General features: G+C 46.4%; 1 protein-coding gene across 1 annotated transcript in view; it reads right to left on the bottom strand.

Moving 5' to 3' along the window:
• SLC1A2 (solute carrier family 1 member 2) overlaps positions 1–22,947 on the bottom strand; it is a 116,240-nt gene that overhangs the window by 25,059 nt on the left and 68,234 nt on the right. The window contains exons 2-3 of the mRNA XM_066582484.1: positions 9,952–10,091; positions 5,223–5,375 (exon numbers count right to left, since the gene is read on the bottom strand). Of these exons, the coding sequence (XP_066438581.1) occupies positions 5,223–5,375; positions 9,952–10,091 (293 nt within the window). The remainder of the gene's footprint in view (positions 1–5,222; positions 5,376–9,951; positions 10,092–22,947) is intronic.

Genomic DNA, 22,947 nt, shown 5'->3' with positions numbered 1-22,947 from the left:
GGACGGAAGAACAAATAAGCCTGACAGTAGTGTAAACAGGCGCCAGACTTGTAGTAATTCATGATAAGGTATAAATAAATAAAAATAAATCTGTTTATTTGTATAGCGCCAACTTATTCCGCTAGCGCTTTCAGGTAATTTATTTATTACCCCCCCATCACCAAGCTGGGTGCTCATTTTACCGACCTTGGAAGGATGAGTCAACCTTGAGTCGGCTACCTGAACCAAGCGGGGATTGAACTAGCAACTTTCTGGTCATGAGCATGTATTATCCCACAGCACGTTTAACACTGAGTCAGCTAAATTGTGTATACTAAGAAGAAACTGGGGAAAAATGACGTGAAAGGTATGTTTAATTATGAAACAACAATAATGCCTGGTTTACTAGGGGTTAATTTCTAATAATAAAGTATAATATTCACTCTGCATGACTAGGCAGAATATCAGCTCATTCCCTGTCACCACTGTCAATCATCTTTAGATAGCCTGGGTATTGGACAGTTAGTGGGACCCTTGCTTAGGATTGGGTGACACCGAGGGTATAAAGGTGAGAGAGAGGGCGGAGTTGAAAAAGAAGGGAGAGTGAAGAGTTGGTTGGAGGTAGTGGAAGGAGCCAGAGAATGGAGAAATGAGGAAGAGGAAGAGAAAAAAAAAGGAAGTGGGGGGAGAGGAGTCTGAGTTCTGAGTTTGGAGGAGAAAGAGGTGATCTACCCTAAAAGCAGTGGAGAAGAATGATGCAAAGCGTTAGTATGTTTCAAAGCAGGACAGAGACAGAGTAACCAGAGAAGGAACCAGACTGGGATGGAGACAGAGACGGGCGTCCTAAACTGTAGCCCAAGCAGGGGATGAAAGCTGGCAGTGTTATACTCCAACTTATTGCCACAGCCACCCTGAGCCTCTGCTTCAAATGTGATATCAAGTGCCACCTGTAATAAAGAGCTGGGAGTTGCTTCTCGCTAGCCTACATCCACTGATCACAGGTACCACGTCATTCTCCAGCCACGTAAGGACTACTATTCCCAATATTTGGAAGTTTGATTACCCAGGTCGTTGGTTTGCTCTGGTTGTGTTCACTGCAAGCAACAGCTGAGGACTGCATTCTGTTGCCCTAACACACTGCGCCACGCGAGGTCCTGGTAGTATCTATGGTTTTACATACACTGAGCGACCACTTTATTAGAGACCCCCATCTAGTAGTACATTGGACTCAAGTCTGCAGTTATACTCCATCCGTGCTAAGGAGCGTCGAGTTGTGCATTTGGACCTGTTAGTTGGAGCTCCAGCGTTGTATTCGGCTGCTCCTGACTGGTCAGAACGATTCCTGACATCCTCCTCTGACCCCTTTCAGTGACGAGTTGTTTCCATCCACAGGATCCCCTTTTGTTGGATGTGTTTCCTCGATCGCGCCATTCTCTGTATACTCTCAACACTGTTACATGACAAAAACAAAACCCAGGTGGCAATGACATCCCGGCCCGGCTAGTCCAGCACCAATGATCGGGCCTCGTTGGAAGTCGCTTAGATCGCTGGATTTTCCATCCACTGAAACTGATCCACGGAAAACTTGTCCCATGATTTTATGCTGCACTCCGGGGTCACGGGGAGAATGTCCATACAGGGGAGCGCCAATTGTGAGCGGGCCGGGAGCTCTGATAAAGGGGCAATTCACTGTATCTCTGCAATCAACATTTCAGCTATCAACAATGCAGTTTGAGGCAAATGACAAACTCCTCTCCGCTGCTTCTGTATCTTATTCTTTATTACACATAGTGTTATAAATTTCTATTAACTATTAGGGGTCATTCTGAGAGACGTAAATATGTTGCTTATTATGTGAGTATCGTTTATGCGCATAATACACAGTGAATATGTGTATTATGCACCAAAATGCACGACTAAGCTGACTGTGACTGCCTGTTCACTGCGTATTTATGCAAGAAACAAATGGACTTTCTGCCATGTCATCGCCGCGCCAAACCTACTGCACCCTGATCAGGGGCAAACAGCGGTCTGTGCATGGTTTCTGGCTTGCTTTTCAATTCCCAGTCATTGTTATAAGGCTTGTCTAAAGAGTCTAACACTGACTTGCAGGAATTCTGCTTTCCAACAGGTGGCGCTGTAGTAGTATTGTTCCATCTTCCTTATTTGCATATTTCCCAGAGGAGCATGCATGGTCTCCTCACTCACCTTCTATGTGCTCTCCTTAAGGAGAAACAATACCCTTCCTGACCCTGAACCCGGGCACGGACCACCTACCCATTACAGTGTGCGGCCCCCATTATACTGTCCCTACACTGATGGATGTGCACAACCATGGTAATGCACAAAATGCTTCGTGTCTGGCACAGAAAGGGTTACCGGATGGATCGGTCCCCGGCCGCATTCTTTCATTTACCAGATTACTATATGGTTTAATTCCAGCTGTCACAGGGGATTTAATTGTGTGCAGGAAAACAGGGGCTACAGATGTTTCCATCCAGCTGACGTGTTTTGCCTTTAATTGCTGGAGACTCGGCATCTCAGGCGAGAGATCTGTCCGTCCTTGTAGATGAGAGCGCCGAACGGTAATAGGCATCTCCTCCGTCTCGGTAATGAGCCGTCTACCCTCAAACGGAGCAAATCTGCACCCTACATCTGTGCAGCTATAAAAAGACTCGGAGCGAACGGCGCTATGATGTCTGGAGCGCTTCGATAAAATGCGTGAAGCTCAGGGAGAGCTCCGTAGCGCGGCCAGGAATAGGCGCCCACCACCGCACTTTTGCCCATTAAGTACAATGACCCTGCACCGGAGTGGATCCCCCCAGAGTCCGAGCCCCATAGCAACTCCTACAGCTTTGGCTGAACCCATAGGGATGTTCCGTAAATGTATCCGCAACTGACCAGTAGGGTGGGAGCGGCTAAGGCCGCTCTCACACGGGCGTATTGTCATTGGGCGTCACAATTTTGCCATGCACGACACGCGATGCCAACAGCCCATTGATCTGTATTGAGACACTGATACCTTTTTTTTACGTGTGCGAAAAAAATCCCAGCATGCTCTATCTTGGGGCATAGATGGGGATTGGCGGCGCACAGTAAATAGGCATGTCACTGTGTACTTGCTGTGTGCCGGTGCACAAGTCTCTCACGCACGGCACGCCGCTCCCGCGGTCATGTGAGCCCAGCCTAAAAGCATGAAATTTTGCTTTTTGCTGCGATTGCACTATACACGTCGCTCCAAAACGAACGCCTCCTATCTTATTATATTGGCTCATGGCACAGAAGCGGATATTGGCGGTGCGCGGGGATCGGGTGTGCACGTGCGTACCCCCATAGACTCTTCTGGTCCCTTTGGTGCGCACCAGAATAGAACACATGAGAATAAACCCATTGAAAACAATAGGTTCCATTCTCTGCGCAAATGCATTTGTCTGAGTAAAGCCTTACACAATCCTCTGGTCATACTCCTAATTCACAGATTCACACGGATGAGCTGATCCAGATGCTCTTCACTTCGTGGTATGAATGGTTGGAAGACAGCTGCAATACCAGGCACAACCACTATGGGATGTATGGTGCTGTGCCTGGCATGGATTGAAGTAAAAGTGCTGCTTGCATGCGCAGACAGCTGATTGGTGGGGATCCTGAGCGGCGGACCCCGACTGACGTGCTGTTAATGACCTCTTCTGATGATAGTCATCAATATATTAGTTCTGGAAAACCCCTTTAAGAGAATAATCCCACTTGTCTATTCCTGATATTTCTACGGCTTGGTGTGATAGTTCTATGGAGGATGCAGGGGGTCAATGGCTGCCAAAGGCCTCCGACCTTGTTGGAAATATTGATAAGAACCCACAAAAAAAATAATCCAACACAGCTTTCCGGGGGGTGGGGGGTTGGGGGGGGGGTCTGTTGGTGCCAATGCACATCGTTGTCTTTCTCAGCAGATCGCATCTGGAAATCTTAAGTCTACTGCCGTCCTTACTAATCCACTGACCGAGTGGGTGACATTAGATGAGCTGGCGGAAGAGACAGCGGACTCAAAGGTTACTCCTAGTCCAACTTGTTAGCATACTCTAGAACATGTATGTCAAACTCAAGCAAATGAGGAAGATGGAAAAATACCTATTGGATGGCTGCAGAGAAATGTTTCCATCTTCCTTATTTGCATAAATTACCCAGAGGAGCTTGCATGGCCTTATAAATCTCCTTAATCACCTTTTGATGTCCCCACACCCCTTCTTGGTGCTCTCCTTAGGGAGAGACTATACCATACCCCAACCCACTTGCCCCTAGTTAGTCTCCACACACTTTTTGGGTGCTCTCCTTAAGGAGACATGACACCCCTCCTGTCAAACTCAAGGTCCGTCAGCTGAATCCATCCCACCATGTCATTTTATGTGAGGTCTAGACACAGAAGGATGGGCTGTCCACTCTTCCTGGAGGATGCAACCAGTGATTGGCAGAGCAGGTGGCATCTTGGATTCTGCACCCCCACACCGCTCTGTTACCCTAACCGCCCCCCGCCTAGGTAGAAAGCTCAGGGATAAAGAGGTGGAAGAGGAGAAACCCATCATAGTGCAGAGGGCTCCACAGCTATGGTGCGGAGTTTGAATGGACGGCGAATTAAAAAAAACTACGCTCCATACCAGCAAGCAAAGTTGCGCATGCGGCCGTCTGAAACCGCTTTAATGGACAATTTCAGTCGGCAATACGACCTATATAGGACACGCTACGATTTTTGGGTGTGAAATGCATGAATCTCCCAATGCAAACCAATGGGGATTAACAATAAATAAAAATATGCACATAATACAGAGTGCAAATACGCCCGTGTGAAGGAGCGCTTATAGGCGACCCTTTCAACGCAACCATAACAGCTCATTCAGACGACCGTATGCGCAATACTGCAGTACTGGCTCTAGCCAGCAGGTGGCACCTTTGAATAATGGCAGAAAGAGAAAACTCCCTAGGAAACTCTGAATCCAAAATTGGATTGCAAAAGGTTAATGCTGATTTGACACCCCCCCCCCCGCCCGCACTAGAACCTGGATTCTCAACCTGTGGCACATGCATGATCAAGGGTACGTGCCATATCTCTAGGGGGTATTTGTACTGTGCATGATTGATCACATTCTTGGGGTACTTTGAAATAACTGGTTTGAGTAGGGGGTCCCCGGCATGGAGACACCGAGTAAGACTTCTCTACCAGAGCGTCCGTCTACAAGAGACCAACCACTTACCTGTGATTAAACTGGAGATGATTAAAGGAAGAATCAACATCTTCAGCATCCTCATGAGAATGTCTCCTGGGAAGGCTATGACCATAATAATGTCAGGATGGATGGGGGATGCCAGTCGAAGGAGACCCCCACTAACCGCTCCCATGATAACACCTGTAAAAAAACAGAAACAGGGAAGGTGTTAGAAAACTTTTTAGGAACTTTAAAACTTTTAAAAACTTGTTAGAAACAAACGTCTTTGATCAAGTAGCTATCTCCCCAATGTATATACATATATATACTAGTGTCACCTTGGTTAGTTATTTGTCTCTATCTGAGACTACCGGACTCTTTTTCCTCAGATGGTCATGTGATCTCAATTCTTACCACATCTGATCTATTTGGGGGTGATGCATGGATTTAGCACAGAAACTGCTTAGAAGGGTATACATGCACCCCTATCACAGTTACTGATGATGATCACACAGGTACAATAGAGGAGATCACAGCTCATCCTACTGAGTGTATACTTGTGGGCTGTAGCTTATATGGCTGAATACAGAAGGCAATTAGAATTAAACTGCTCCCCTAGCAGGCACAAATGGTATAGCCTCAGCTAATGCTGCGCTGAAGCATCATGGAAGAGATGTGGACTGAAAGTAAAAAAGTCTTACCATCAATATGGTGCCTGACAAGCATCAGACTGGAGGCTGCACTGCAGGGAAGTGGCTGGAATAGACAGAGCAGACCTCCAGAGTGTGACGGGCAGTCAGGGATAGAAAAATGTGTTTTTGCCAGAGTGGAGACATGGCTACTCTTGCATGTGGAGGATCTGTCTCCATTCTCAATTAGATCCTGCTTACTTTCTAGTCAAGTAGATAAAATTAATTCTGGAGTAGATCAGTAATCAGTAAACTGACTGGCAGAGAGACGTGGTGTTAGTGGAGTGGTTAGTAAAAGCCCTGGTCGCCTCGTTGCCATTTATTACTTTAGTTGCCCGCCTTTATACCCACTCAAGCTCTGATATGTCCTTCTTGAGTACCGGTACCCAAAACTGACCACAATATTCCTTGTGTGGTCTGACCAGCGACTTGTAAAGAGAAAGAACAATACTCTCGTCATGTGCCCCTAGACCTCTTCTGATGCACCCCATGATCCTTTTTGCCTTGGCAGCAGCTGCCTGACACTGATTGCTCCTGCACACTGGCGATAGCAATATTGGGATGTGATTGTCGCCCTGATATCGCTCTCGCAATCCTTCTGAAGCCCTGGATGTGAGGTGTTTTCCAGGGAATGAATGGCTGAGCGCTGCCTCCGATTGGTCACAGCGCTCAGCTAATCAGAGGCAGCGCCTTCAGGAGGCGGGCATTTTCAATCCCCTGCCCGAGGAGAAGCTGACGAAGAGTGCCGAGGACCTGCTAGAAGACGCGCTGGAGATGACAGCGCTTCTAAGGTGATGTATTATTATTATTATTTTTTCTACAGTTAGGGATTATATTTGGGCTAGAGCTTATATATTTCAAGCCCCCGTCCCCAAAAATCTGTGCCGTGGAGAGTCCCCTGCCACTGCTGTCCCCGCAGTGGCAGTGGATTGCGATCATCTCCCATTGCTTTCAATGGAGCCGCTGCTGCTGCCGCCTGACCCATTGAAAACAATAGGCGGGATCGCAAAAAGAATGGACATGCCGCGATTTTGTTTTCACGCTGTATCACAAGTGTTAAAACATCGCACGTGTGAATGAAGCCATTGGCTTCATAATTTAGCGATTTCTCGCAGCCTTACAGCGCTGGGAAATCGTGTGATTTCATCGCCAGTGTAAGGGCGCCCTAAGTCCTTATCCATGTCTCTCCAATGGAGTATTCTGAGAATTTAACTACTGATCATCTGTCCTTAAGAGAGGTCATCAATATTTGATCGTCAGGTATCCGCCGCTCACAACCTCCGCTGATTGGCCTGTTTTCAGCACAGTCATCATCGGTGGTCAGCGCTGGAAGTGTAATAGCTAGCTTCTCTCCCACTGAAATCAATGGGAGCAATGCCTCCTATTATTCTTGCCCTGACCACTTATGACAACGGCCACTCGCTGCACTGATAGCCGGCAGAACGATCAGCTGATCGTCGGGGATCAAGAGCGACGGACCCCTGACGATCAACTATGGATGACCCATAATGAGTAGAGCGCATCAGTAGTAAAGTCTCAGATTACCCCTTTAAGGGCTCTTTCACACGAACGTATATTGGCTGCCGTCTTCACGGCTGGCTGATATACGCTACGATGTGATGTGCAAAAGCACGTGAACTGGCGCACAAATCTAACTTTTGTGCACCCGTTAAGATGGCATGGACCCCGGCGCATACACGCTGAGGCTGGCATGCCGTTGAGCCTTCCCTTCGCTGGCTCACTGCCATAGGAGTCTATGCAGTGGCTGATGTATGCTGGCCCAAAAGATAGTTCCAGGACTATCTTTTTGGCCCGATGTAAAGACGCCCGGCACTATATTGGCCGGCCGGGCGCTTTTACATCGCGGGAATACGGCCATGTGATCGGATGCATTGGAATCCAGTGCATCAGATCACAGCGTATATCGGCCGACCGTGAAAACAGCGGCCAATATATACGCTCGTGTGAAAGAGCCCCGAGTCTCTGAGAACAACCAAGAGAGGAAAGCACACAAATGATAGTATAATAATACAAAACTATGAAATAATATTGTGAACAGGCAGTGATTACCGATCCCAGGCAGGTAACGCGAGGACACGTAATTATCCACACACTTCATTCTGCTAATTAGGCATTTCTAGCCAACAGTTTGAAATGACTTTTTATCAGCAGCTAATTGAAGCTCCCGTGGGCCCGATGTTGCTCAAACTAAGGAGCCCCCGCTAGGCAGAGTTTTTTTATGTCGGATCGCCCACTGGGACTATGTTATTTAGGGATCTTTCATATAGGGCGGAATGACGCCGCAGGATGCAACCAAATCCGCAGCTGCGCAATTCCATACCAACATTCGCATGTCTAAGGGCAGTTAGCAAATAAGGGAGCTGGAACAATACCTCTGCAGCGCCACCTATTGGATGGCAGCATCCCTTCAAATCAATGCCTGACCCTATAGACAGGTCTTTAGAGCAATGATTGGGAATTGGAATCCAAGCCCTTGTCACAGTCGCTCGGATACTCATACTTACCATTTTTCCTGCTTTATTTCTTTTTTTTTTTTGCTGTTTAAAAAATTGTATTTAACTTTTTTCATTTGGTTTCCATAGGGGGTTTGAACTTACGGTCATTTGATCATCTGTGCTATATACTGTAATACTGCAGTATTGCAGTATATAGTAATCTGTTAAAGTTACATATTAAGCAGAATTCATCACAGCCTTCATTGTTCTCTGGGCTGCCATGCTACCCCATTGACAACCAGCAATCATATTGCACAGGACGGGGGGTGGGGGGTGGGGCAATGGGGCGCCTGAGGGGGTCCTCCTTCAGCTGACTGTTTAGATGCATGGTCAGCTTTGACCGCAGCATCTAAATAGTTAACTGCCGCAATCCGCACTAGCTCAAATTGTGGCAAATTGTTGCTGGCAGCTGTCAGATATCAAAAGCAGCTGGTAGCCGTTGGCCATGGTGCAGACTCGGCTCCCGATCCCGCTCCATACACCCTTCACAGCCTCATGACATATATTTATGTTATGCAGTCTTGAAGGGGCTATGATACTAGATTTTCCTTTCAATGGCTGGGGGTGCCAAGAGCAGAACGCAGAGCAAACAGCTGTTGGCACAACCCATTTAATGTTATATGTGATTGGCGTATATAGTACCGTAATACAGTGCACAAATTACTCCACCACACAGATGCACGATCCATTACACTTAGCCAAATAATACTTTCACACAGTGGTCCAGATAGCAACTCTGAGCAATGTCAGCACCACCGCCATCCAACACAGAAATAATAATATACCATAACAATCCCACACAATGCCAAGTAAATGCCACCACACAGTGCACAAATAATACCAACATAGGAAACAAGGCCTGAAGATCTAGCTACCCAGCCAGCCTATGAGTAATGTTGAGTGAACTGAATCAGTTGAACCCTATTTCGGATTGCACCTCGCTAAAAGTTCTGTTCACAACACCTGAACCTTGGAGCGGGTTGTTCTGGCTGAGCCCACTAGCACCATTGCCCTGTAGCACTGGGGCTCTAGGTTCAAATCCAACCAAGGACAACATCTGCATGGAACTTGTATGTTCTCCCCGTGTCTCATAATAATCACCTTTATTTATAGAATGACATCACTACCCCCCATTGGGATTGGAGTGTGGAAGGCAACCCACACAAACACAGGGAGAACATACCAGCTCCATGCAGATGTTGGTCAGATGTGAGCCTAGGACACCCAGCACTGCAAGGCAACACTGAGTCCCATGAGGACGACCACCAATGTTATACATCAATTTTAGGGTTATTGGTGACGTTTTGGTTCAAACTAATTCGGACCGAACTTTTGGTTGAAATTCAGCAAACTTGCCAAACCAAACTTTTCAAAAGTTTGTGCAACAGGACCTCCTGTATGAGAAACAAGGACTAACAAGCACTAAGTAATGATAGAAGATCTCCACTTTGGGCCCTTCGAACTCCACTATAACTTCACCTGACTTTGTATACATGCCATATAATCTCTTAAGACTTTTCAGTAGGACCTGTTCAATCTGCAGTATCGGTCTATCAATAAGAATGGACTTACCAAATACTGTAAGGGTAAGCAAGAGGTTTCCTCGGAGCTTGTCGCACATTCGCAGGCATGGTGATCTAGGGTGCACTTCGTCTGAGGTCAGTTGGCTCTCATGCATACGCACTTCCACCTGTTTAGGGGTGTTGTTGGCACTACAAAAGAAAAAGTTCAGAAAAACATTAGTCGCTTAGACATCTGCGAGTTTTGGTATCATAACTAGTGAAATAGCCGAGCCTATCTGCTACATGTCACAATGCAATGGCCTTCATAGTAGTGCAAATCCATCTATTTTAAAAGCAGTATGCCTCCACCCAAGGGCTGCCACATGGCTACAGCAATGGAAGGGGGTTTCTACAACATTGGTCAAACGCCACCCCTCATAGCTCAACGAGGCATCAACATGGACATGATGTTACCTTATCATAAAACCTAACATGTCAAGTTAACTTTGCCGACTGTATATCATCATCGGTGGCACCAGTTGAGTATCTACTCTTGACGCCAACCATCCCGTTGGTATAAGGCCTTGCAGTAAACATCGGTGCTTCAGTACATCCTCTTGCCTTTGTCCAAAGTACAGTACTGGCTAACGATCACTGTGCAGCTGATTGGCACTGCTCAGTGCTACAATTTCATTAGATGATGGGGTGGGGGGCAATTCTATTTTTGCTATAAAGTCCTCAGTGGTGTGCCCATATACACCAAAGGCTTTAGACTGTGTTCACATGTTAGTTGCGGTATGTAAAATATCCAATAATTCTGTAGGACATCCATGTGCACTCAACACAAAAAGTGGCACAAATCTACCCCAAGAACCAGTAAGAGGCACGTGGGACACCACGGGCAGGTAGGCGAAGGGACAGCACACGTGTTGCCGTAAATGGTAACAGTCTCATTAACCTGGCGCACAGTTTCAGGACTCAGCAACATATTAGTCATTGTGGGATCAAGTCATAGTTTCTCTAAGCACATCACAGGCCTGTCGTGGCTCTTACACAATTTACAGAGGTGCGCACTCACAGTCTCTAAACTTTGCAACGCAATTTCAGGACTTGGCAACATTGTCCCAGCAACACATCAGCCCTCAATGTCTTGCAACACTTCAGCTCTTGTGGGATCAAGTTATAGTCTCTATAAACACATTGCAGGCCCGTTGTGGTCCCTAAGAGGTATGAACTCACAGTCTTTATGGTATAAGGCTTCCACTCTCTCTCAGCAATGTAGCAGGTCAACATCCAAAGCGCCCCTTTAGCTCGATAGTCGGAATTGCCAAGGGATCTCTCAGCTGCACTCAGACTACATGGCTTTCTTGTGGCTTGCGACTACAGGCTTCACCCAAACTTACACAGATCTCTCATGATTGCTTGTGCTTTTCACCACAGAGGCAAGAACAATCAATATTACATGCCACATCACACCATTTGTACCAAACACAGGCACCACTCTGTGGGACAAGATATGCCCTACCATTCGTCTATCAGATGCACATGCCCCCTCCAGTATGGTGACTGTTTATATAAACCCTTAGACTGGTATTGACACCACTGACACATTGTCCACGCGGGTCACGACAGAGACTGTTACAATAATCAGAGTAAGCAATGCCCAATAAGCCTCAGCAGCTATGGCCTTTACCAAACTACACAAAGCTAGTATTTCCATACCCTTCACAGGTAACTTCCTGAGGACCATCCTGATCCTCCTGGTTCTTACGATCTCTCAGACGCAAAAGCAAGATCATGTGATGTTGCATTAATACCAAAGAGATGGGAAGAGCCAAGAGGATTGGGTTGGTGCCAAGGATAAGTATGCATGATTCTTCTCTTCCCTATGGTTCTATGAGAAGCTTCAATAACTGCAGCTGCCATCACATCTCGAATATAATGATAATGTAAAGAAAGTATAATAGGGCCCCATTGATTTTAGTGAGGTCTTTGAAGACCCCCAAACCCAACTCCCATATCTATACAGCTCCTTTAACATTGGCATTTCTTTCGCTGCTACATAAAAGATGAGATCTCCCAAAAATTCAGCAAAAGTCTGACCAGCGATGAAGAATCTAAACAAGCGATGACCACAATACAAACACGGCTGGAGCTCCGGATGTTTAATACGGAAACAACCCCCATCATTCATCTGCTGGAAGCCTCAATATGTCTCCGGCTACCGCGATTTATATTAGTGAAAGCTGCGACGCAGATGAACTGTAAGCACGAAGAAGAGACGTTTGCCAGTAAACAACAGTTTGTGTTATTTTGCTTAATTTAATTTGCTATGCGGAGAACATCTGTCGTGTATTTTAGCGATTGCCATGGAAACGAAAATATCAGTGGCGACAATTATAGCTTCTGTCAGTGGTGCTATATATAGGACAAGGTGATGTGTGACAGCAAGAAGGCTGTCAGCTCTTCTGACGACCTACTTGAAGCGCTAAAACAGACAGCCTTGTTCAACTAGGAATGGCCTCTAAGACAGTTAGACTGATGAGTTGCCATTTCTTACATTCTTATTGGTCAAGGAATGTAATCTATGAGAGAAAACTCAAGTGTTCCATTTTCCAGCAGTGACCCCGCAGGAGAAGTGTAGTATTACAAAGTTCTGGTCCTCCAGAGTGAGAGATGCTCTATCTAGCCACTGTTGGCTCCAGGTAGTAGATGATGGCCATAAATAGGATACCTATACTCTATTATTTACCTGAATCAAGTCTTTTAAACCAGACAACCCACTTAGCTGTCTTAAAGGGGTTGTCTCGGCTCCTTTCAACCAATGACCTATCCCCTTGAAAGGCCACTAGTAGTTGAAGGACTGGGGTCCACTGCTTGGGACCCTGGTCCATCAGGTGATTATCCAGCCCACTGTCCAGTGCAACGGACCAGATGTTGTCAACAGGGGAGGAAGTAAGGGTGTCAGCTTGATGCCAATGGAAGTGCCGCACTGCTATTCCACTGTCTGCCCAGTAACAGGAGCAGGAAGTGGAATAGCAGCGCATTGATTGCAATGGCAGTGAAGCCAGTGTCCCCATTTCCTCCCCTGTCTGTTCAGTCGCCATTCAGTCGCTGCGTGCTCATTCACTGAATTACAATCATTCAGATTTTTACTGGATTGCGGGAATCCTAACGATAAGCGTTCCGTGTAAAGGCCTCTGAAAGCGATCTATGCAGAAGTTCTTCGCAGTTCTCAGCCCGCAGTTGGGGTTCTTGTTAAAAAAGAGGAACATAGACACGTCAACGCTGCTAAGGAGACTGAGGAGACGCGACCGGGACGCACCCTGCTGTGACTCTTGCAACTATTATTACACCGTGACGCAGGTGAGGACATAACCTGCCAGGGGCCGTCTGCTCGTTAAAAAGTTCTCTGGCACATTTGGACTGCTAGCGCCTGTACGCCCCACCACCTCTCCACTCCATGTACCGTAGGTTGGAAGCGAATGTTCAGTAGGACGAAAATGGTGATGTACCGCGGCTGTCCACCCGGCTGGCCCATTCCCCTCCTATACCTTCAGGCAGCTGATCATCGCTGGGGTCAGACTCCACTGATCTGATAGACACAACGTATCCTATGGACCGGTCATCACTATTTGAGTCCCAAAAAAACCTTTTGTTCAGGATTTTATGCTATATAGCTGTTTCTACGGCAAAGCCATCATTCAGCTTATTACGTAGTTGGTTTGACTATCCCCAAGGTGTTGACAGGCCAAAGCCTGTCATTGTGATTGCTACCTCTGTAGCTACACCACCAGCAATGAACTGAGGTTCCACGGGTCCAAAAGAGCAAAATTATTTGGACAGACCACATAGAACATATCATCAATACGGTCTAGCAAGTTATTTCTGTATCATCCATGAGAAATAGACCTGATTGCACCTAAATCACCTCCAAATGGGGTTGCCTTCTGCTGGACCATTGGGCCTTATTATTGTGTCCGTACTTGGGCCACCGGTGGATTCTCTGGTAGTCCGGTGGGCCAATCTGACCCTTTACCCCACTGATGACCAGCTGGGTGTTCCGAAGGGTTTCAGATTCTTTGTCTTTTTTTTATCAAAAACATTCAAAAATTCAATAAGAAGATTTCCTTAAAGGGGTTTTCCAGAGAAATACTATTGATGAGCTTTCCTCAGGATAGGTCATGAATAAATGATCGGCTGGGGGACACCGCTTGGTACCTTGGCCGACCAGCTGATCTGGCACCCGCTGTCAGTTCCGCAACACACAGGGGTACAGAGCGGAAGCTCCTGCTCCAACCCATGTAGTGGCCGGCACTTGTAACTGCAGGCTGGGGTGTCATTAAAATAAAGCTGCACCTGCAGTTACAAGCACCGGCCACTATAAGGGTTGGAGTAGCAGCTTCTGCTCTGTACACCTGTGCGTTGAGGGGCTAATAGCGGGCACCTGATTACCTGATCGGCTGGGTTCTTGAACAGTGAACCCCAGACGATCAAGTATTGATGACCTATCCTCAGCATAGATCATCAATACCGTAGTATTTCCCTGGAAAACCCCTTTATACCTCTTCCCATAAGGCCTCTCTCACACAGGTGACAGTGATATCGCCACTGTGTTCTGTGCGATTTCGCTGTATTTTCTCACAGCGATATTGCAATGTTGTGTGGCTACAAATTCAACGTGGCGCTACAAAGTCACGTGACTTTGTAGCATTCTTTTACCAGGATTTTTGGGAAGGGCTTGAAATATAAGCCCCAACCCGAAAATAAGCCTGGCTGCATTGAAAAGAAAAAAACATGATACATTACCTAACAGACACTGTCCACTCTGCCACACTTCTCCTCGCAGGTCCCCGGCACTTGTTTGAAGTCTTCAGACAGCGTTTCCTGGATTGGAGATTCAGAAACCCCGCCTCCAGGAAGCGCTGGCTCTGATTGGTTCATCGAGCGCTGCAGTGATTGGCTGCGGCACTTGAGAACCAATCACAGCCATCACATTGAATAAACTTGAATAAAAATGGTAGAACTGATGTGTTTTTTTCTTCTTGCCCCCCTCTCAAGAATTAATAAAAGCTATACATTATACTATATGTAGCCTAAAATGGTACCAATAAAAACTACAGCTCGGGACGCAACAAACAAGTCCTCATACGTTGACGGAAAAAGTTAAAAAGTTTTGGCTTTTCGATGAAAATCCTCAAAAATTGTTGCGTCCTTCAGTACCAAACTAGGCCGTGTCCGTAAAGGGTTAAGAACATAAATGATCCCTTTAAACTGGATTCTGTACAGAGAGAGTCCGGGTTGCTTCTGGATAAGCAGCAGCACATTTCCTCGCGCTTAACAGATTTAGATAAAATCTCAATTTTCCTGAGCCGCTAACATGCAGTTAAATCATCCAGAATTCTCCTCCTGGCCGCGGCCCGCGCTCTACATACAGCTCTTGCCAAGTCTCCTTCTACAAGACTGAATCTATTCCATCGGCGTCTCCTGGGTATGAATGAGACTCTGGGGGAAGCGCATTTATCATGAATTACCGAGCCAGCGGAGGCTAACGGGGGGTCACTGCTCCATTAACAAGAGGCTTCTATGGGGAATGGTGAGGAGTGGCGGGACTGGGTACGGCACTACCGCGGCTACACATACCTTATGCTCACTAGACATGATATGTAATAGCGCCGGCTACTGGTGTGTCCCGGGGGGAAGATGACAGTAACAACTATCTGACAAGTTTATCAATTGCATCCTGGTGTTTTTATCAATGCCATATAGAATACAAGATAGATGGGCCGTAGAGGGAACTGTGCCACCTCATGCCCTCCCGAAATGTTCAACTTTACCAGTCAATGCAAAATGATAGTGGCAGGAGCGTAACTACTGGGGTGCAGAAGTTGCAATTATATGTAGCAACTTATAAAACTTTTTGACAGTGAAGGGAATCAATGAGTGGAACAGGTTGCCACGGGAGGTGGGGAGTTTTCCTTCAATGGAAGTCTTCAGAGGCTGGACAGACATCTGTCTGGAATGATTTAGTGATCCTGCACTGAGTTGGACCAGATGACCTTGAAGGTCCCTTCCAGCTCTACCAATCTAGGATTCTATTGTACTCACAGCCCTAAATCCAGTAGAGGCCCATAGACTCCTTCTAGCCAGCATGGGGGAACCAGTACTATAAGGTGTGGGTTGTAACCCGTGAGGTCCTGTACACAAGGTGCAGAAACTTCAACCCTGGCACCATCAGGGTAGAACTACCATCCGGCAAAGGACCCAAACCAACTTGTAGGTGCCACCCACCTGCTACCCACCAGTCACTCAATAGGATAGGGCAGGGGTGTCAAACTAATTTTCCCCGGGGAACCACATCAAAGGCCTTCAAAGGGCAATTTATAAGGGCTCCTTCCTAGGGGTGCTCCATCTTATGAGCATATCTCAGTATGACCTATTTTGGTCCATATTACAGACCACAATTGCCCATTGAAGTCAATGGGATCATATAAATACACAGTGAATACAGATGATAATTGCATAAATATGCATGCAGGCAGGAGCCTTGGTTTATGTGAAAAACACGGTAAATACGCATATTTTTGGTCCATAAAAATGTTGCGTATTTAACAGACCGCCGGTGTGAATGAACCCTAAAAGTACCTACCCCTTAGCATGGCTCTGGCGCTCTCTGCACTATGATGGGGGACCAGTCTTGACATGAGGATGATCACAGAGTCTTTATATTCAGCCTTTGTTCTTTATATTTTCCAAGATAACAATCTCTGCCACCCAAGGAATTCGGGCAGGAGCGATCAGTTAGAGGGTCCCACATCCCACCTCCTTGAGTTTTGGGGACAGTGTTGAATTTGGGGTGCAGAAAAGGGAAGAATTGACAATTTTGGGATATGAGAGGTGTGTACAAGTATGGAGAGATGGATCCTTGGTTGATTTTACTACCCTGTTTCCCTGAAAATAAGACATACCCTGAAAATAAGACATAGCATGAATTTCCAGAATTTTTGAGGATGCAAAATGATTTTTCAGGCTTTTTGAGGACGCTTGAAATATAAGCCCTACTCCAAAATTAAGCCCTGCCAACAGTTAATTTAAAAAAGTCAATTTAAATAGTGTCCAGGCAGCTATACATGTAAAAAAGTTAAACCTTTTTGAACAAAAATTAATATAAGACACTGTCTTGTTTTTGGGGAAACACGGTAGATGGAGTGAGACTAGCGGGAAGCTTCGTTTTACATGAACCTGGGTTATACAGTCAGACATTCTATTATGCTTTTTTTGTTTATCAGCAATTTACATTTTTTGTAATGCAGGAGAGACCTGTCGCTATATGGAAACCATCAACAAGCAGGTTGTCTGCCATGAATAGACTTTAGTATGACTTGTGGTATAAATATCCAAGACAGCAGCACTCAATAACAGATGGATACCTGATGCTCGTTAACAGATGTACCCCAAAGATACTCTAACAACAGGCATTGCTTAGACTTACATTGGACATTCATGTGTTGGCAACTCAAGAAATCTGTACTACAACTAGTAATGAGCGAGCATACTCGCTAAGGGCAATTGCTCGAGCAAGCATTGCCCTTAGCGAGTACCTGCCCGCTCGAAAGAAAAGGTTCGGCTGCCGGCGGCGAAGGAGAGCGGGGAGGAACGGAGGGGAGATCTCTCTCTCCCCCCAGCTCCCCCTGCTCACTGCCGCTACTCAACGCTCCCCCGCACCGGCAGCCGAACCTTTTCTTCCGAGCGGGCAGGTACTCGCTAAGGACAATGCTCAATCGAGTAATTGCCCTTAGCGAGTATGCTCGCTCATCTCTAACTACAACCTAACAAAATGATTTGAGCAAACTTTTTTCTTTTACTTATGTTATACATGTGCTTGATTTCCACTATCAGCCATAAATAATAGTGTAACACAGTGTAGACATAATTCCACCAAACTGTGACTAAGTATCATCACCATACACTGCTCAAATAAGTGTAGTGGCCCAGTACATGCTTTCCTGGCCCCCTCCATAATGTCATACATGTATGTCTTATGTACATGCTCTGTGCAAAAACTGTCTTGTCTTCCTGTTATGTGTATTGCACAGCTGCAGCAAATGAGAGGTTAATGTTTGCATGAGATTGGGATATGCCTGCAAATGTATCAATATATGTCCTCTGTCACGTGGTATGAGAGAGGTTATAAATGTGAGTGCTTGAGAGTGGGAAGAGAGTCCATGTCTTCTGGAGTCATAGTCAGGATGTCCAGCTACATGGAGGTACCTTTAGCCCTCATCTAGTGAAGCATGGAAAAGGAGGAGAGGTTTTCCCAGCTTGAATGTGCATGTGAGGAGGAAGGAGTGAGCCCCACCTAAGCAGAGTGAGAGCAACTGTGAGTTAGTGCTTGTCAAGGCCCAGTGCAGAGGTACTGTCTATGTGATAATTTCCTACACGGCCGTCCGGATCTGGTGGATCACCTCATAGAGGTACACCCATTTTGTCTTTCACACTCGGACGTCCTGAAGTCTGGAATCACCGGGTGCAGGTACTCCTAAGTCTGTCGTTCATGCATGGGTGTTCTGAAGTCTGGATCACCAGGTGAAGGTACTACTGTTCAAGTCTATTAATTTCCTGCACTTTCATTTCTCTAAATTGTGCCTTGAATCGTTGAAGTTTGCCAAGTAAAGTTTATTCCAGGCCCTGACCATTCCCAGGAACCTGAGGTACTTCATATCTATCTGCAGCTCATTTTATTCTCCGCCGGAGTTCATTCTGTTGTGTACTGGAGCGGTGGCGTCACCCATGACAAACTCTTTCCCTGTTCTACCATCTATTGGGCATCCCTTTCCTAGGGGTGTCCGGAAGAGGCCCAGAGCTGCCCTGGGCTTGGTTGGTCCGTCCCTCCGGGAGGGAGCATGGTAAGTGCCCCGGTCACAAGCCAGCATCTTGCCCTCCCAACTCCTCAGCGTGTGCCTGGTGCCCAGAGTCACCCTACGGGATGCTGCATAAAGTCATATAGTACCTAATTATCATCACATACAGTGCTAAATAAGACCATACAGTGCCTTAATATTATGCCACAGAACTCCATAAATAACAATGCCATGCAGTGACCCTCCATAAACTAGTAGTAGCAGAGCATCCTAAGTAGAGTAGGATCAGGGGTGCACCTCCTCAATGCCAGGTCAGCTAGTAGCACCCTCTACAATAGGGAGCTGTATGAGGTACACAGGTAGTGTTTGCACCCAGTGCACCCTCTGATGTGTGAGGAGACCCAAGACCCCTCTCCCACAGCATTATAAATGGTACATGGTTGATGGGCGCTATGTTACAGATTTTCCATTAGGGCAAAATCTTCTGAAGACAGGCGACCACACGTGAGGGAGGTATACAGTATCCTCCACCTTACATAAGACAACTGTGTACATATCACCTTTCTGCCCAAGCTTTAGTGCACTGGTGGTCCGTTTTATGTGGCGGCACCACCATAACTTGGTACTGAAGTGCTGTGGATGGATTAAGTCTACCGTGGGCCCTGGGCTGTATGCAGACTGTGAACGCTTCATAAGGAGATACAATAAAAAGGATCCATCTGTGTGCCCACATGGTAATATTATCTACTTTGTACCGCCACAGAGTAATAATGCCCCCATTGTGTCCACTACTAGGTAATATTTACCCATTTGTTAACAGTGACCCTTTTGTGTTCCCATTAGCTAATAGTGCCCTCTTTGTGCCCCCAATAATTAACAATGCCCTCTTTGTGTCCTAATTAGTTAACAGTCCGCTCTCTCAGCCCCCCGTAGTTAATAGTGCCTACTTTATAGTCCCATTAAGTAATAATGCCCCCATTGTGCTCCCATTAGCTAACTGTGTCCTTTTTGTGCCCTCATTAGTGTCTCTTTCAATTACCTTTTAGGTAATAGTGCCCCTTTAGTTAATAGTAAACTCTCTGTGCCCTGATAAATCAATAGTGGTGCCTTTGCGCGCTACAAGACGCTCTCTGGTTGCAGTGTTACTTGCACTATTCACTCCTTTCTAGCGTCCTGAGACATCTAAATGTGCATCATGAATCCTCCTCCTCCCCAACTCCATCTGCTCTACTCTGGTGTCTCAGAACATAAAGGGGAGGACACAGAAGATGCATACTAAACATAACGATGCCGCAGGATGTATGGCAGAAGTGAGCATCACAAGTAACAGTACAATCCGACTTCATGTGGTGAAGCAGATTCTTACTTCCACCAGTGCCGAGCTGGTGGGTGGTTTTGGTGGCCATGGCCCTTGGATGGCCACTCAAACTGCCTTTACGTAGTTGTAACTTTGATAGAAGAGGGAAAAGAGGAATGTATATAGGCCAATGATTAGGCACCAGAGGGGGAGAATGCAGTGAGACTGCATGACAGGTCTAGAGAACCTGTTCATTTCTGCATGGTCTATAGGACTTTTTTTGCCCATTGCGGGAGTGTTCAGTGGCATACCTCTAGGGATTGCAGTGATGGAGGCCCTAAGCCAGAGGGTCCACAGTCCCCCATCGCCAAATGTTGATTCTCCCCTTAATGAGCAGGCAGACTATTCCTCAATCGCTGTACCTGATCATAGAGAAAACAGTTCAGCTGTGTAGCAATTGCTTCTCTGTCCTATTCCCCGCCTGCACTCTTCAGGAAGGAAACAGGAAGCTACAACCAGAACGGTACTGGAGACTGGAGAGGTGAGTAACAACTGGACCCCAGAGATGAAGTATTACCCCTTTCACTAACCCCCACCAAGCATCTTAAAATTTACCAAAAGGGTCCTAACATTAAAGGTGCTCAAAGAAAGATTTGCTGTGTAGGCGCAACTCTCCGGAGGGTCCAATAAAGGTACCAGAACAATTACATGAAGATCCAACTTCTCGTTTTATTTAGAATATTAAAATTTAAAATCCAACTAATAAACACGTTTTGGGGTGAACCCCTTCATCAGTGGTGCTGATGACTTCACTCTCAGGGAAGAGAACTCATAACTAGAGATGAGCGAGTATACTCGCTAAGGCACATTACTCGAGCGAGTAGTGCCTTAGCCGAGTATCTCCCCGCTCGTCTCTAAAGATTCGGGGGCCGGCGGCGGCCGGAGAGCGGCGGGGGAGAGCGGGGAGGAACAGAGGGGAGATCTCGAGATCTCTTTCTCCCTCCCTCTCCCCCCCCCCCCCCCCCCCCGCTCCCTGCCGCAAGTCACCTGTCACCCGCGCCGGCCCCCGAATCTTCAGAGACGAGCGGGGAGATACTCGGCTAAGGCACTACTCACTCGAGTAATGTGCCTTACTGAGTATACTCGCTCATATCTACTCATAACCCTATACACTGGGTAACAGAGTCGTGAGCTGGAGCACAGTGGATGTCCAAGGGGGAAATGGATCTTAAATTTTAATATTCTAAATAAAATGAGAAGTGGGATCTTCATCCAATTGTTCTGGTACCTTTATTGGAACCTCCGGAGAGTTGTGTCTACACAGCAGATCTTTCTTTTAGCATATACTACCCTTCCAACATTGTTGGGTTAATCTGGGTGGCAGCACCTCCTGTTATCTACCATATCCAGTCTAAGCACTTTAAGATCACGGTATCTTCCCAGGCCTTTAGTCCCCGGCTTCACTGTGGCTTTGCTCCACTTCTCTCTCCACCTATTTCTCCTACATTAAAGGGGTATTCTGGGGAATAACATTTTTTTAAAGTTTCCACCCATCCACTGGATAGGTGAGAACTGATAGATCAACGGGGGTCCAACCGCTAGGACCCCTACTGACCTTGAGGACAGGGGACCCGTGTCTCACCTATTTCTCACTGCTGGGTTGCTTCTCCCAATCGCTCTCCTGCTGTTACAGCATGTGGGTGTGTGCCTATCCACACATTACATATACATACTATACTGGGTTTACTAACCATTTGAACAGAATGTCTCCAAATGCCTGATTGTCCTGGGAAAGCAGAAGGGTGAGCAGTCAGATACTGCCTCCCTGCTGAGTGAACCAGAGACTGTATGGTGCAGCATGGGAAGTAAGGGCAAGGAAGTGCAGGACAAGTAACTACTGGCAGGATGCTATGCTTGTTATATGCCCCCTCCCTGATAGTGGATCATGGACAGCAGAAAATGTGGAAGTCCACCCGAAAATCAAAACTTACAGACATGAAACAGGGTGCAAACTTCAGGAAGTGAAGGTAAGGAGATCCTGGAGTATTTAAAAAAAAACTTGTTGAAAACTCAAGTACTGTTTAATGGTTGCATGTTGCATCACAAGTTGAAATTAACTTATGACACATAAAAGTAGTTTGTGTGACTGTGACATTGGCCTGCAAATGTAAAGTTTTAGTGTTTGATGTACTGCTGCAGTTGTACTACTGAGTTACTATTCATGCAAGCCAAGGTAAGTGGTTCTTAAAGGGTATCTGCACTTGCACCTTTGGAGCGCTCTTCTCTGTTGGCCTTTTTCAGGTCCATCCGGCAACTGAAGACAGCCACATAAGGGTCTGCCTTCAGCTGGTGGAAGGAGCTGAAAAAGGCAGATGGAGCAAAGCCCTCCAAAGGTCAAAGTGCTTTTAAAAGACATAGTACCCCTTTAAAACAGGACTGAACTGAGTTAGCCACACTGTGACCATGCTCCTACTGCAGCGAGTGTTGGGTAATGTACAGTGTCAAAGACAGGGAGGGGAGAGACGATCACTCTAACTGTTGAGTCCAATTCTGTCATGGCAGAGTCTGATCACTCTAGCGAGACAGCAAGTGTGTAGTCGCCAGACTTCAAGTGGATTTGTAACCAGCTTTGATGGGATCCTGCCTCATGCAGACTGAAAACACAAATCACCCCTCCCCCCTGATCTGGTCTAATTCACTCCAGCACTCCACAATGTCGCTTGTACACACGCTGCCATCACCTACTTTTAAAGGTAAACTGGAACCCAGACTTATGAATTATGAACAAACCTCAAAGTTATGGTTCGTTTTAAAACGGACAAGACTTGACTAATAAATAGCAGATTTATTCTAAAAAACGACTAGCAGTGCAGAGATATATATACAAAGGATAAACAAAAAAGGTTGT

The sequence above is a fragment of the Eleutherodactylus coqui genome, chromosome 11, assembly GCF_035609145.1.
Source record: "Eleutherodactylus coqui strain aEleCoq1 chromosome 11, aEleCoq1.hap1, whole genome shotgun sequence".
Taxonomy (NCBI): Eukaryota; Metazoa; Chordata; class Amphibia; order Anura; family Eleutherodactylidae; genus Eleutherodactylus; species Eleutherodactylus coqui.
Note: the sequence above shows the minus strand (reverse complement) of the source record. Positions and strands in the feature narration are given on the sequence as shown.